The sequence below is a fragment of the Rhinolophus sinicus genome, chromosome 11 (assembly GCF_057876585.1).
Source record: "Rhinolophus sinicus isolate RSI-liver-muscle chromosome 11, RSI-T2T, whole genome shotgun sequence".
Classification (NCBI taxonomy): domain Eukaryota; kingdom Metazoa; phylum Chordata; class Mammalia; order Chiroptera; family Rhinolophidae; genus Rhinolophus; species Rhinolophus sinicus.
In genome coordinates, this window is record NC_142511.1 from 14,867,162 (window position 1) to 14,880,439 (window position 13,278).

The 13,278-nt window shown below is 35.7% G+C and overlaps 1 protein-coding gene across 1 annotated transcript in view; it reads left to right on the top strand.

Moving 5' to 3' along the window:
* The window catches only part of PLA2G4A (phospholipase A2 group IVA), a 137,429-nt gene that overhangs the window by 29,178 nt on the left and 94,973 nt on the right, over nt 1-13,278 (top strand). Inside the window, exon 3 of the mRNA XM_019738116.3 lies at nt 8,182-8,263. Coding sequence (XP_019593675.3) covers nt 8,182-8,263 — 82 coding nt within the window. The remainder of the gene's footprint in view (nt 1-8,181; nt 8,264-13,278) is intronic.

Sequence of the window (13,278 nt, forward strand, 5' to 3'; positions counted from 1 at the left end):
TTACAAACACACAGCACTGTGCACAAACTCAGTTTTATGGCAAATAGTGAATCTTGATGTGAGCACTAACAGATTCCAGAAAAGGAGGAAGAGAATGGTGAAGGGATAAGATTCGAACCGTCCTCTGACTCTAGCTGTTCCCTGCAACAGCCTCGAACTTGAGGCAAAAGTACACACATTTAAAGTCATGTCCACATTTCTGCTTCTTGACCACAGAACCTAGATCAGGCATCCCTAGAAGGTGTCACCAAGCATACCTTTCAGTTCTTGAATTTCTGTTTGGTTTTTTTAAAAATCTTCTCCCCCACTCTTTAAAAATAGTTTCCAGTTCCATGTAGTCATACTTAGGTTTGACTTCATTTTCCTAGAATGTTGTAACCGTAGGGTGGCTGTTTCATGGGTAGATCTGTTTTTGTGCCTGTTGATTAATTGTGCTGCTTTGTAGTCTTGTCATACCTCCTCATGTTCCTTATTATCTTTGATCTTGTTTCGTTTTGCTGAACATGATCATGAAAAATTATCTGTAGAAATAATTCTTCAGAGTGAATTTTATTTGCTTCCACCAGGCTTCCAGGGAAGCTAGCATTCTGGGACAAATGTAATCCCAGCTTTAGATTAGTTGTTTTCTGGGACCCTTGGATGACACTAAAATGAGCTGCCAGTATATGGAAGGGCTGTTCCTACTTATTTCTATGGTGCAGTCTATGCAGTTTTCACCTTAAAACAAGGGGGTGGTTTACTAGAGTCCTTATCTTTAGAAGGCTTGTCCTTACTCTGCAAGGCAGCTCAGTTTGTCAGCCTCCACCTCTTTGAATTAGCCAATGGCCCTGTGGCAAAACTGACTCACCTCTATGGGTTTCAGTGTTCTCACTGATCTCCGATCTCTGACCTGGTAGTTAAGGCCTTCCTATCTTGTTAGCTCTTTGTTGCTGTGTTAGTCAGGGTTCTCCTGACAGAATCAATAAAAGATGATAGATAGATAGATAGATAGATAGATAGATAGATAGATAGATAGATAGATAGATACATACATACATACATACATGCATACACACATACATGCATACATATATGCATGTCTTAATTCATTAGGGCTGCAGACTGAGTAGCTTATGAACAACAGAAATTTATTGCTCACAGTTCTGGAGGCTTGGAAGTCCAAGATCAAGGCCTTAGCATTTGGTAAGGGTCCTCATAGCATGGTTGTATTTGGTAAGGGCCCTTATCTTGGTTCATAGCCACTGCGTCCTCACGAGGTGGAAGGATCAAGGCATCTCTCTGGATTCTCTTTAATAAAGCACTAATCCATTCATGAAGGTTCCTTCCACCTCCCAAAGTTCCCATCTCCTAATGCCATCATCTCTGAGGGGTTAAGATTTCAACATATGAATTTGGGTGGGGGTGGGACACAAACCTTTCAGACCATAGCAGATAGATAGATCTAGATATGGAGATTTGTTATGAATAATTGTCTCACACAGCTATGAATGCTGAGAAGTCTCACCATCTTCCATTTGCATACTGGAGACCCAGGAAAGATGGGTGTAATTCAGTCCAACTCTGAAGGTTCGAGAACCTGTGGAGCTAACGGTGGAAATAGCAGTACAAGGTCAAGAGAAGATGAAATAAGATGCCTCGACTCAAACAGTGAGACAGGGAAAAAGGGGCAAATTCCTACTTTGTTCTATTCAAGTACTCAACAGATAGAATGATGCCAACCCACATTGGAGAGGGCAACTTATTTTCCTGAGTTCACGAATTCAAATGCTCATCTCATCTGGTAACAGTCTCACAGACACACCCAGAAATAATGTTTAATCAGGGCACCACATGGCCAGTCAAATTGACAAATGAAATTTAAAAATCTCAGCTACTTTTAAGAAAATGCTGACTTATTTTGTAAAACCTTGTTTAGTTTTTATTTTGTGTGGGAAGTTTTAACCCAGATTACTTAATCTGTCATTACCACAAGTGGAATTTCCCAACTACTTTTTTTACTCTAAATCAGTCGTGCCTCTAGATAATCCCAAGAAAAGAGATAATCATCTCATCTTAAGTGATTTCCCCAGAAATTATCTTCAAAACTTGATATTCAGTATTGTCCTATGTGAAATTCTAATATTGGAGTCTGGATATGTTCCAGGGAACCCTTGAGAAATTCTATATAGTTGGTGATATTATAACTGCCATCTTACAAATGAGGAAACCAAGGCAGAAAACTGAGATTGAAAATATAAAGCACTTTATTGTCAATACCCTCTGACTTTGTCTGTCTTTTAGTTATGAATCTTTCACTTACCGCTTAAAGAAGTTTTTAAGAAGCCCCTTAAAACAAGGGTAAATTATCGAAAATGACCTTTGTAATTATATCTATATTTCTAAATATGTTGGATCTGCTAGACTTCACGTTCTCATCTGAACATCATCAGTGCAAAGACATCTTAGATTTGGATGAACATGCCATATCACGTACGTCAGTATTCTAAACCAAATAAATATTTCTGACCCCGAAGGGTCTTTGAGAATGTGTGAGGAAAACTTTTCAAGTACACGGGCTACTTCATGTGTCCTCATAAGCCCCTCCAGGAGGGTGAAGGTGTACCTACGTGTCATACATAGTCTTTATCTCAGCCGTAATTAGTCCTAGGAGAGTGTAGATTTCTTCAGGGGTATTGAGGTAGGAAAAATGCTGATATTCAAGTTTTTTGTGTGTGGTACTATGGCTACTTAATTACTATTGGACTAGAATCTGTATCAGTTAAAATCTAGGTGCTAAAATTTTGCGTTATTTTTTCATTTTAGGTATATTAAAGATAAACTGATGGTGAACATGTCATGAAATGAGTAATTTAGACCCACACTGTCATCATCACATATTGTTATATTGGTTTCACTGCTAGAGTGAATCCTGATTAAAATAGGACTTAAAATCTTCTAACTTCATGAAAATTATCTTTAATTTAATTTTTAAGATACAGATATATCTATTGTAATATAATATGTCATTACCATATTTGATATAAATGCTTATTATGTAAGTGGAAAATGTCTTGTTCATGAAGGAGAAGAAACTCAAATCATAGTTCTGGTTACTATTTCTTTTAGTGATGTCTGCTAGAGCTAACAAGTTCTGTTGCCAAAGTAGGTGTTTTGGACATTAGGATTATTTGCATGTAGCCAATTCATGACTGAAAATTCTTAAAGCAGGTTAGATAGCGTTGTAAATTGTAAATATACTATAAACTGATCACTTAAAAAAATGTGGGAGAATAGTAATACAATGCCAGTGCCTCTTAAATGTATTAATATTAGAATGAAACTCCACACCAGGAACTGAAACCAAAAATAAGTATCTTATTTTAAAAAGTATCATGACTCTTGGGTATTAATGCAGCAATTCTTTTTAAAACATTTCAGAGATCTGTTTGAAGTTTCCTGTTGCTGACTGATGATTACAATCTCTGGATTCAGTACTGAGATTCTGCTTTCTTCATCATACTAATAATCTTAAATTTTAATCTGAGTTCAAATTAGGTAATGGAAGTTCAATAGAGGGAAAAAAAAAACATATTTGTGGGTAGAATCTACCTTCTCCTCCATCAGATTTGTTCTGTGATTGTTACTTTGGTTCTTTGTAACAGTAGAATTTTTACCAGATTAGGATAATCATCAAATTCATTTTGTACAAATTGACTGGTAATTTTTTTCCAGCATCCAATCATTTTAGTTACAGATGTCAATATAATTCTCCAGAATGAATTTAGTATATGTGCTGCCTAAGCGAGCACTAGAATGAATTTAATATAGTAGTTTTCATAATTACTGGGTTATTGTAATTGTGAAAAAGAAAAAAGGTTATGATTTTTCACTATGGAAAAGATTATAGATGAAGAAAGACACTCAAAGTAAGGTAATCCAAGACCTGAAGGCAAGGCTTAATCTTGGTGACTAAGTCAGTATATTGAGCTTATATTTGACATCTAATTGAAATATGGCATCTCTTTTTGCCAAAGACCAAGTAATAGCATTGTGCTGAGTCATTCGTTTCCACGGGGAACACGGTTGTGGATTCAATAATATCATTTCCTTTGACAACACCCCGAGACATAACCAAAATTCTCCTATTTAAGTTGGAAGCTAGCCCTGTCTATACTAGTTTGCAATTTTATATGATATTGGCCCAGTAACATGGCACGGGATTATTAAAAAAAACTTTGGATAATCATTGATTGAAACTGAGCACATTTCTCCAAGAATTTGTACTTACTTTATAGATACTATCTTATTAATCTTTACAGCTCTTAGATCAAGTAATTTATAGGTGATCTGAAGATTTATGACGTTTCCAAAATTAACTTGTAAAAACCAAGAAAGTGGTTGATTTGCTCCTTATTTCCTTTATGCAAGTATTTCAATCACTATAGTTAGGGACACAGAATTGAGGCTGATGGGAATAAAAGCAGATTAAAATAGAGAGCTGAATGATGGAGGAAATAACCCAATTCATAGACGGAGTATAGATCAATTATAGATATAATAGACTAGATTGTAACTTTCTATACAACTTTAATAAATGGAAACAGCCTTTTTCTAATATTAAAGGTATTATTACTCTCTGTGCAAGTAAAGGAATGTACAAAGAGTACAGACATTGGAGACAGCCAGACTGTATTCCAATTTAAGTTTAACTTTTACTATTTATGAGATACTGGGAAATTAACCTCTTAGAATCTCACTTTAATTATGTAAAAATATAAATAGTTACACCTACATTATAAGGTTTTGGGGAAAATTAAATAAGAATTTGTATCTAGTAGAATGTCCAACATGTGGTTAACACTCAATGAATTCTTATAACAATATCTCTCTGTGTACATTATTAATAAACATTTGACATATGAATATGTTTGCAGCAATTTCAAAACTATATTAAGTCATAGATAAGAATATTGCTAATAATTTTTATGTTACAAGGGAGTTTTTTGGTTTTTTGGGGGAATATTGGGGAACAGTGTATTTTTCCAGGATCCATCAGCTCCATGTCAAGTCGTTGTTCTCAATCAAGTTTTGGGGGGTGCAGCTCAGCTTCAAGTCAAGCCGCTGTTTTCAGTCTAGTTGTGGAGGACGCAGCTCACTGGCCCATGTGGGAATTGAACCGGGGACCTTGGTGTTGTGAACACTGTGCTCTAACCACTGAGCAAACTGGCCGCTGCAAGGGAGTTTTTTGATACTTGAAAACCCATGTGGTATTAGAAGTTCTAGGCTATGGAAAACCCCATAAATGATTTGGGATGGTGTGCTATTATATATAATAATTATTATTGAGTTCTCTTGAGTGGAGAACGCTAATCCCTAACGTGGGTTTCAAGAGCATCAACTGTCTTTTTTTTTTCTTTCATGTGAATGTTTAGCTGTTCCAGCACCATCTGTTGAGAAGACTATCTTTTCTCCAATGTATTGCCTTTGCTCCTTTGTCAATAATAAGTTGATTATATTTGTGCCAGTCTATTTCAGGCTCTATTGCATTCAATTGATCTATTTGTCTATTCTTTAGTTTTGGCAGATTGTGTCTTTCAACAAATTGGTCCATTTAATCTACGTTATCAAATTGTGAGCTTAGAGTTGTTCATAATATTCCTTTATTGTCCTTTTAAATGTCCATAGGATCTGTAGTGAACTTCCCTCATTCATTTATAATATTTGTAATTTGTATTCTCTCTCTTTTTTTCTTATTTAGCCTGTCTAGAGGAGTACCGATTTTATTGATCTGTTCAAAGAACCAACTTTTGATTTTTTTGATTTTCCTCTATTGATTTCTCATTTTCAATTTTATTCATTTCAGCTCTAATTTTTACTATCATTCTTCTGCTTACTTTGGGCTTAATTTGTCTTTTTTCTAGTTTCCTGAAGTAGACACTTAGATGATTGATTTCAGGTCTTTCTTCTTTTCATTATTTGTGTTATATGCTATAAATTTTCCTTTAAGCATTACCTGCATTCACTGCATCCACCAAATTTTGATAAGTTGTTTCATTTTTATTTGGATCCACATATTTTAAAATTTCTCCTGAGATTTCTTTTTTGACAAGTGTGTTATTTAGAAGTGTATTATTTAATCTGTAAGTACTTTGTGATTTTCCAGCTATCATTCTGTTACTGATGTCTCGTTTATTTCAGTCCTAGAGTAGACATTGTATGCTTGTTCCACGTGAGCTTGAGAAGAATGTGTATTCTGCCATTGTTGGACAAAGTAGTGTATAGATGGCAATTACATTTAGTTGATTGATAGTGTTGTTGAATTCATCTATATGCTTACTGATCTTCTGCCTGCTGGATCTGTCCATTTCTGATCGAGGGGTGTTGAAGTCTCCAACTATGATACTAGATTCACTTTATTTTTTGGTGGGGGGAGTACATATGATTTTCAGCTTTAGTATAAAGCCACACACATTTTTTTTTAAGCATTCATGTTGTCTTCATGATTGATAATTTCATTTATGTAGAATAAAACTTTGGCTACTTATAGCTCTTTTAAATATAGATGGCAATTCTTTTTGACAATGAACTTGAATAAGATGTTATCTTGAAAGATTTTACATGCTTCTCTGCTTTTTTAAGTAATGTATGCTTGTCATTCGTGACTTCACCTCTTCTTGATGGCGTATTATGAATCCGGACATTAATTACGCTGTTAATAGAATGATAGCTTCAGAAAGTATCGAAGGCTGTATAACTTTTGACCCCACTAATGCTGGTCTCTATAAATCTATGTTTTTACATTTTTTTCTGCCTCTTTGCTTTTAGACTGTCTTACTCACTTCTCAGCATTTTCAATATCTTAGTTTCTTTTTAATCAAGTGTGGAGTTTTTAACCAGTTAAGTAAGTCTATTAAATTAAAGTTAAGAAAGGTAGTCAAGTAAGTCTATTAAAGTTAAGAGAGGTAGGAGTGAGTACCTTATAAACATGGGCCTCTTCTAAGATTAAACAAAAATGTTTGAGCTTTAGATAAAGACTTGTAATCTTTTCAGTTGCTCAGAGAGCTATGTGAGTTCCTGGTTCCCCATTCTATTTTTTTGTTTGCTTTTTTTTTTAATTTTTTAATATTGCAATTACATTTGACATTCAGTAGTATATTAGTTTCAGCTATACAGCATTGTGGTTAGACATTTATTTAATTTATGAAGTGATTTCCCCCCCATAAGTCATAACCTGGCACCATGCATAGTTATAACAGTATTTTTGACTACTCATTTATGTTTTTGTCATTATTTTTTACTTCTTTTGTGTGTGTGTATACTTTAATTTACTGTTGTAATTACACATGATTTTCCTACTTTTGCCTTTTAACCTTTTTACTAGCTTTAGTGTTGGTTGATCTGCTATTTTTATTATCATGTGTTTGCCTTTGTCAGTGAAAATATTTTTTCTTCGTAATACTCTCTTATTTATGTTATTTCTGTTCTTAAAGAAGTCCCTTTGACATTTCTCGTAATACTGATGAATCTCTTCAGCTTTTTCTGGTCTGGGATTCCCCATTCTGTTTTGTTGGATAGAGTTATTTGGAAACTAATTTCTAATTAGGTGAAGTGTTTAATAAAGTCTGTTAACATATATGATGGGCATGAAGCTGTTAGGCTAATTGAAACTTTTAACACTATTGCATATGGTTTATAACAAATGCATTAAAATTAATGTAAGTAGTTTACCTCTTATTGCCTTGGGTCCAAAGGTTTTTGAAAATTGCTCTGGAAATGTCATGCCAAAAAAGACTTTCATTGAACAGTAACAATAAAACAAACAAACCTAAATAATTCAAACATCTTGCTCTGACCTCGCTTTTCTGTCAGGGCTTCTTAGTCATCCAGTACAAAGACTGATTGTGTTCCTAGGACTGCAGTCCTGATTTACATTATTTCCCCAGCGCGTGGTAAACCTGACAGCAAAGAAGTCCTAATAGTCAAGCTGTAGTAACATTTTAAAGCATGATCTAAACTTCTCAATAATTCTGTGATGGGAGAGAGGAGAGCAGCAAGGAAGGAACAGCCTTAGGATCAAAGGATGTTTCTGGTATGCACGTTACTTCCTTACAACTAGAATATTTTTAGTCTCAAGGAAACAATGAGAACAATTTACTTGGATTTTATATTGGAAGTTTATTTTTATTTTCATTTTCTTTCCAGGTGGAGCACCAGTATTCCCACAAGTTCACGGTAGTGGTGTTACGCGCAACCAAAGTGACAAAGGGGGCCTTCGGTGACATGCGTAAGTGCCCTTATTGCTTTTCTGTTGCTAATGTGTAATTATGGTTCACCCTTCAGTTGCTTGAGCTCCTTGATAAGCCAGGGGCAGTCTCTTCTTCAAAAGTGGTTATCTTTGTTTAAATCTCTGAATGATAACGTTTTGAACAATTCTCTGATGCTCTTTATCTGTGGAAATAGCATTTTACCTTGACTTTCCGTTAACTGAGAGTACTTGAATTCAGACAAAATGACTGACTGTCTTATGACATACGGATCTTTGGAATTCAAAGGAATTCTATTTAATACTGTTTTGAAAAAAGTGCTGAGTTGACTTCAAACAAGCCGCTCCTGTGAGGTATTGTGACTATAAGATTAAAAAAAAATGCAGTTCTCTAGTTTTTTATTCCTTTGAATGTGTTTATTATATGTGGAAATAACTACAGTAATTGGTTTTAGGGCAGTTTGAAATGATGTGAACCAGTATCCGAGAATAATGTTGAATTAACTTATTTGTATCCTTCTGCATGCTTTGAAAAACAGTTTTCCTGGTTAATCTTAACAAGTGGCTGGGGGTCATGGAGGTGGGAAGACAGAGAAAGATTGATCAGTGTAATGATAACGAATTTGGTAAAGTTGTAGGTGATTACTAAAATATCGGAGTGGCAAGTTACTTCTCAGAACAGGTTTTGGAGAAAGCACAGAGGTTGCAGTTTATCCATCTGAGAAACAGAGAAGGCTCTCCTATCGAAATGACCTTCAAACTGGTACTGGAAAGATGAGCTTGTTGATGGTGAGAGCAGGGAGAAGTCGTAGGCAGTGAAAATAGCACGCGTCCAAGATGAGAGACAAACTGAGTGCTTCTAAGGAACTAGAACAGGGTGTTGTTAGAGAATAGACAGTAAGGAGAAGGAACATGTGGACTAATATGACTAAGATTGTGATTTTATCAGAAATGCTCTGGGAAGTATCTGATGGCTTTTGAGTCAGGAGTCACGTGATTGGGTCTTTATTTAAAAGAATGTTTGTTCTAGCCATGGTATGTTCAATGTACTGGAGGTAAACGTGGAACATAACTTTTTATTTTTAAAAATAAGAGGAACTTGAACTGGTTGAAATCACGAAGAACGTGGGCCAATAGAAAGAAGTTAAATAGTAAAAAAAAAAGAAGAATGCGAGCTCTGTGCACAAGATGTCAGTGAATGAAGAAGGGTAGAGAAAGTTGGTAAACATCAGAAATAGAGAGGGGAACAGGAGGTAGGATCCAATGGCAAGAGTTTGGGATGCACCGTGATTTTCATGAGAGGTGAGGGGAACAAGAACAGTTTTTTCAAATGTAGTCTGAACGAAAGGTTTATATTCTAAATTTTATCTCACACTTCAGTCTAACCCATTTAATCACTCCGCTGCCAATGCTTCTCTTAAGTTATTCTTATTTTGCTTTTTTTAATCCTTTGCATTTTCATCATTAAAGTGAGAGCTCACTGGAAGAAAGGCTTCTGTGAAAGAGAAGCCATGTCAGAAGCCATCTTTAAAAACTGGTATCTTTCATGACCTTGAGAAAGGCACAAGTCTTACAACTCAAGAGGTCATACTGTTAGTTAGAAAGCCATTCTTCCCCCCCCCCCCTTTCTTTCTGGGGCAGCCGGTTAGCTCAGTTGATTAGAGCATGATGCTGGTAGCACCAACATTGCCGGTTCAATCCTCGCTGGGGCCACTTTGAGTTGTGCCCTCCTTAAAAAAAAACATAGAAAGCCATTCTTAATTCAACTAAAGACTGTGCCAATAACTTGCCAGGCATGTAAGTTACTGACCTAATTTGACTTAAAAAATATGTAGTTATCTCTTGTAAAAAGTAGCAGCAACGCTTTTCTATCAGTACAAAGCTCTGTCATATAGAGACAGTGGCTGTTGCTTGAGAACAGTTACTATTCTCAAGATGAGTCCAACAGCAGTTCAAGTTCTATACTTTGAGTCTCCTTCAACTGGAGTGCATCTGATTTTTTAACTACTTTCCCCATAGGCTCCAGACACCATGGCCCTGTTATTTATAATTAGGAGAGGGAGGAGAATCATGCTGCAAGTGTCATTTTAAACCTATTTGAGATGACATTGGAAATAATACTTCAAAGCGAGCATGAGATATTAATTCATCTCATCAAACAGGGAACCTTTTGGATCCCCACAGAGTCCACAACACAGGTTTGACCCTTGATTTCTAGAAGCTTCCTTTTTAAAGTGAGGGACCTGTGGAAGGAATAGCCACTGGAGATGAATTGCTATAGGAGAAAGGAGAGTGCTTTGACATTCCGTTAAAACTTCAGCATTTGTAGTTTGATTTTATTTTGTTTGAGTTACAACTTTATTTTTTCTTTTGGCGAGGGGCAGGAACTGTTGGTAACACTTTACATTCACATTAATGAGTTTGTAGGAAGTTGGGGAGAGATAAGAATAAAGAACACAGTCTAAGAGAAATGAATTCAATAAGGTTAGTATGAAAAGTGAGGGGGCAATATACAGTGCAAAGACTTTTTTTTTGAGAAATTGTAGGAGGTTATAATGAAAAAAGGTGTGGGCATCAGCTGACACTTTTCTAGGAGGAATTATGATGATATTGCTGGGTGAACTTGATCTACACAAATTACCAAGTAAGCTGGATATGGGATGTTTGTGTATAGAAGTTCTTTAAAGATAGACAAGGATAGAACTGTAAAAAATGTTCTAAGATCTGCCAAGACCAAGATAACAGAAAACTACAGTCTCTTCTGTTGTTAATAGTGTCTGCATTTATTTAAAAAGGCGAATTTCCATCAAGCTTCACATGTTGGTAGAGAAGAATGGCAAATTACTATTTGGTTTTCCAGCGTTGCTTGTGGGGGCTTTCTCACGGGCACTCCACAGATCAAATTGTTGATTCCTGGTAAAATACCTGGGTTTGCTTATTTTTGAGATAATACTAAGATTAAATCTATTTTTCGTTTTGTCCCTTGATAAATCATCCTAACTGGCTTCATTGAGAAATACCATATTGCATTGCTAAAGCATCATAATGAAATCTGCAGGATCCATGAACTCTTTTCATGGGTCAGAACTGACATTTTAATCAAAACATTTCCCTCATTTCCCTGAGGGTACTGGGTCAGCCAAGCACAAGAGAGCATCTCCACAGACATAGCAGCTACTCTCAAATGTGTCATTTATTCCCAGTGCCTCAGTGCCAACCCTTCCCTTCATTCTTATGCTCATGTCTCATGAAAATGTAGTTTGAAGTTCAAATTTGCACCTGACTCACTGATAGTCTTGTTTTTAAAACAGGTGGTTTGCATTAATTTGGCTGTATTAACATAACTCACTTCTAAAGCTACAGGAAGTTGTAGTAGATATAGCATGTAACTGACAGCTCGTGCCCATGGCTAAGTGTTGGGTGGATGCTTATTAAACTCTGTATTCTATATTGTTGCTTTCCTCTTCTAATAGAAGATGTATGTTTGCAGAATGACCCCAGTGGCAGTAACACTTCAGTTGGTACTAAAATTTTCTGAGAGCCTGTATGAAATGAAATGCACGTCCCTGGCTACAAACCTCATTTTATAACCAAATGAAATGGCTGGCACAGGTGTGGTAGCTTCCTCACTGAATTTCTGCTCCTGTTAAAAAGTGTTGGGGAAAATACAGATCATGGAATGATGATGGAAGCCAGTCTCAGAATTCATAACTAGGCAGAGTCATGTTTTATTCCCTAAGATGAAATCAGATCATGGATACCGTAGCAATTTTGAAATGATAAAATACCATACCAATGTTAGATATGGTCAATATCCTAATTATGCCTATTTGCTGAGGATTCTGGTCTGGTCTCGCTGGACACTGACCTCTTTCTCTTTACAGAATGAACATCGTAAACGTTAGGGCTTCCAAGGACAGTTGTAGGATTGCTAATGGATCTACTTCCCTTAAGTATTCAGGAGACAGCTGAGCTGAATGCCTACATTTAAACTTTAAGAAAGAATAAATACACTTGGGAGAACTATGAATTCATTGTGTTTAAACTAGATTGTATACGATTACATTGCTTAATATCCTAAGGTATAGTTTTAAGCTTTTCTTGAGAATCTCAAGCTTCTATTTTTCATAATGTCTGTGTCTCTGGGTAAATGATTTTCTTTTTCAGACAAACTCATAGCAAGCTCTGTATCAAGTCCCTAGTTTTCAAACGCTGTGCCTTTTGCAGGTCTGCTTCTCAAACCTCAGTGTCCATAGAAATTATCAGGGTATCTTATTTAAAATGCAGATTGTGACTCAGTGTGTCTGGGGAATGGATGTTGCATTTCTAACATACAATGGATGCAGACACTGCCGATCCATTTTGGGAGACATTGTCTAGGTGATTTCTTCTGTTTTATATTTCTTAGCCTGACTCTAAAGAGCTTCTGAGCAGAAAAGACTTGAAATATTCCAAAATGGAACCAAGGTCCTAAGGTTTTTGTTCTTTGCTGATTTTACTTTTTTAAAAATGAAATAACCACAAACAGCTTAATACGTTTTTTTATTTTTTAAATTCCTATAGAGGATTATTTACCTTATGTAATACATTACTACTGAGAAGAATGCTAGAAATAAACACAAATGCCTTAAAACTATACCACAATTACATTATAACATTTTAAAATTCTTTTATATTATAATCATGACTACATCAGGCTGCAAGCAATAAAAAAGTAGAGCATATCTTTTTATTGTCTGGAAGGTCACAGTACATACTTCAAGTTAAATGATCAAATGTATGGAATGTACTATGAATGCACACACGTTCACCAATATGTTCTTTCCCTCACAAACATAAAAACATCCTCTATAAATATTTTAATATGGCTTAATGCTCCTTCAACGTACTAATTTGTGATTTTGTGATATTTGGGGCATAACTAAGAAGCCAGGCAGGGTCATTCCAGGCAAAAGCATTCTGCTTTTAATCTAACTGCAACATTGTGAAATATGATTTTCCTCTCTGCACAGAGTTTTGGTTGAGATGTGGCACAC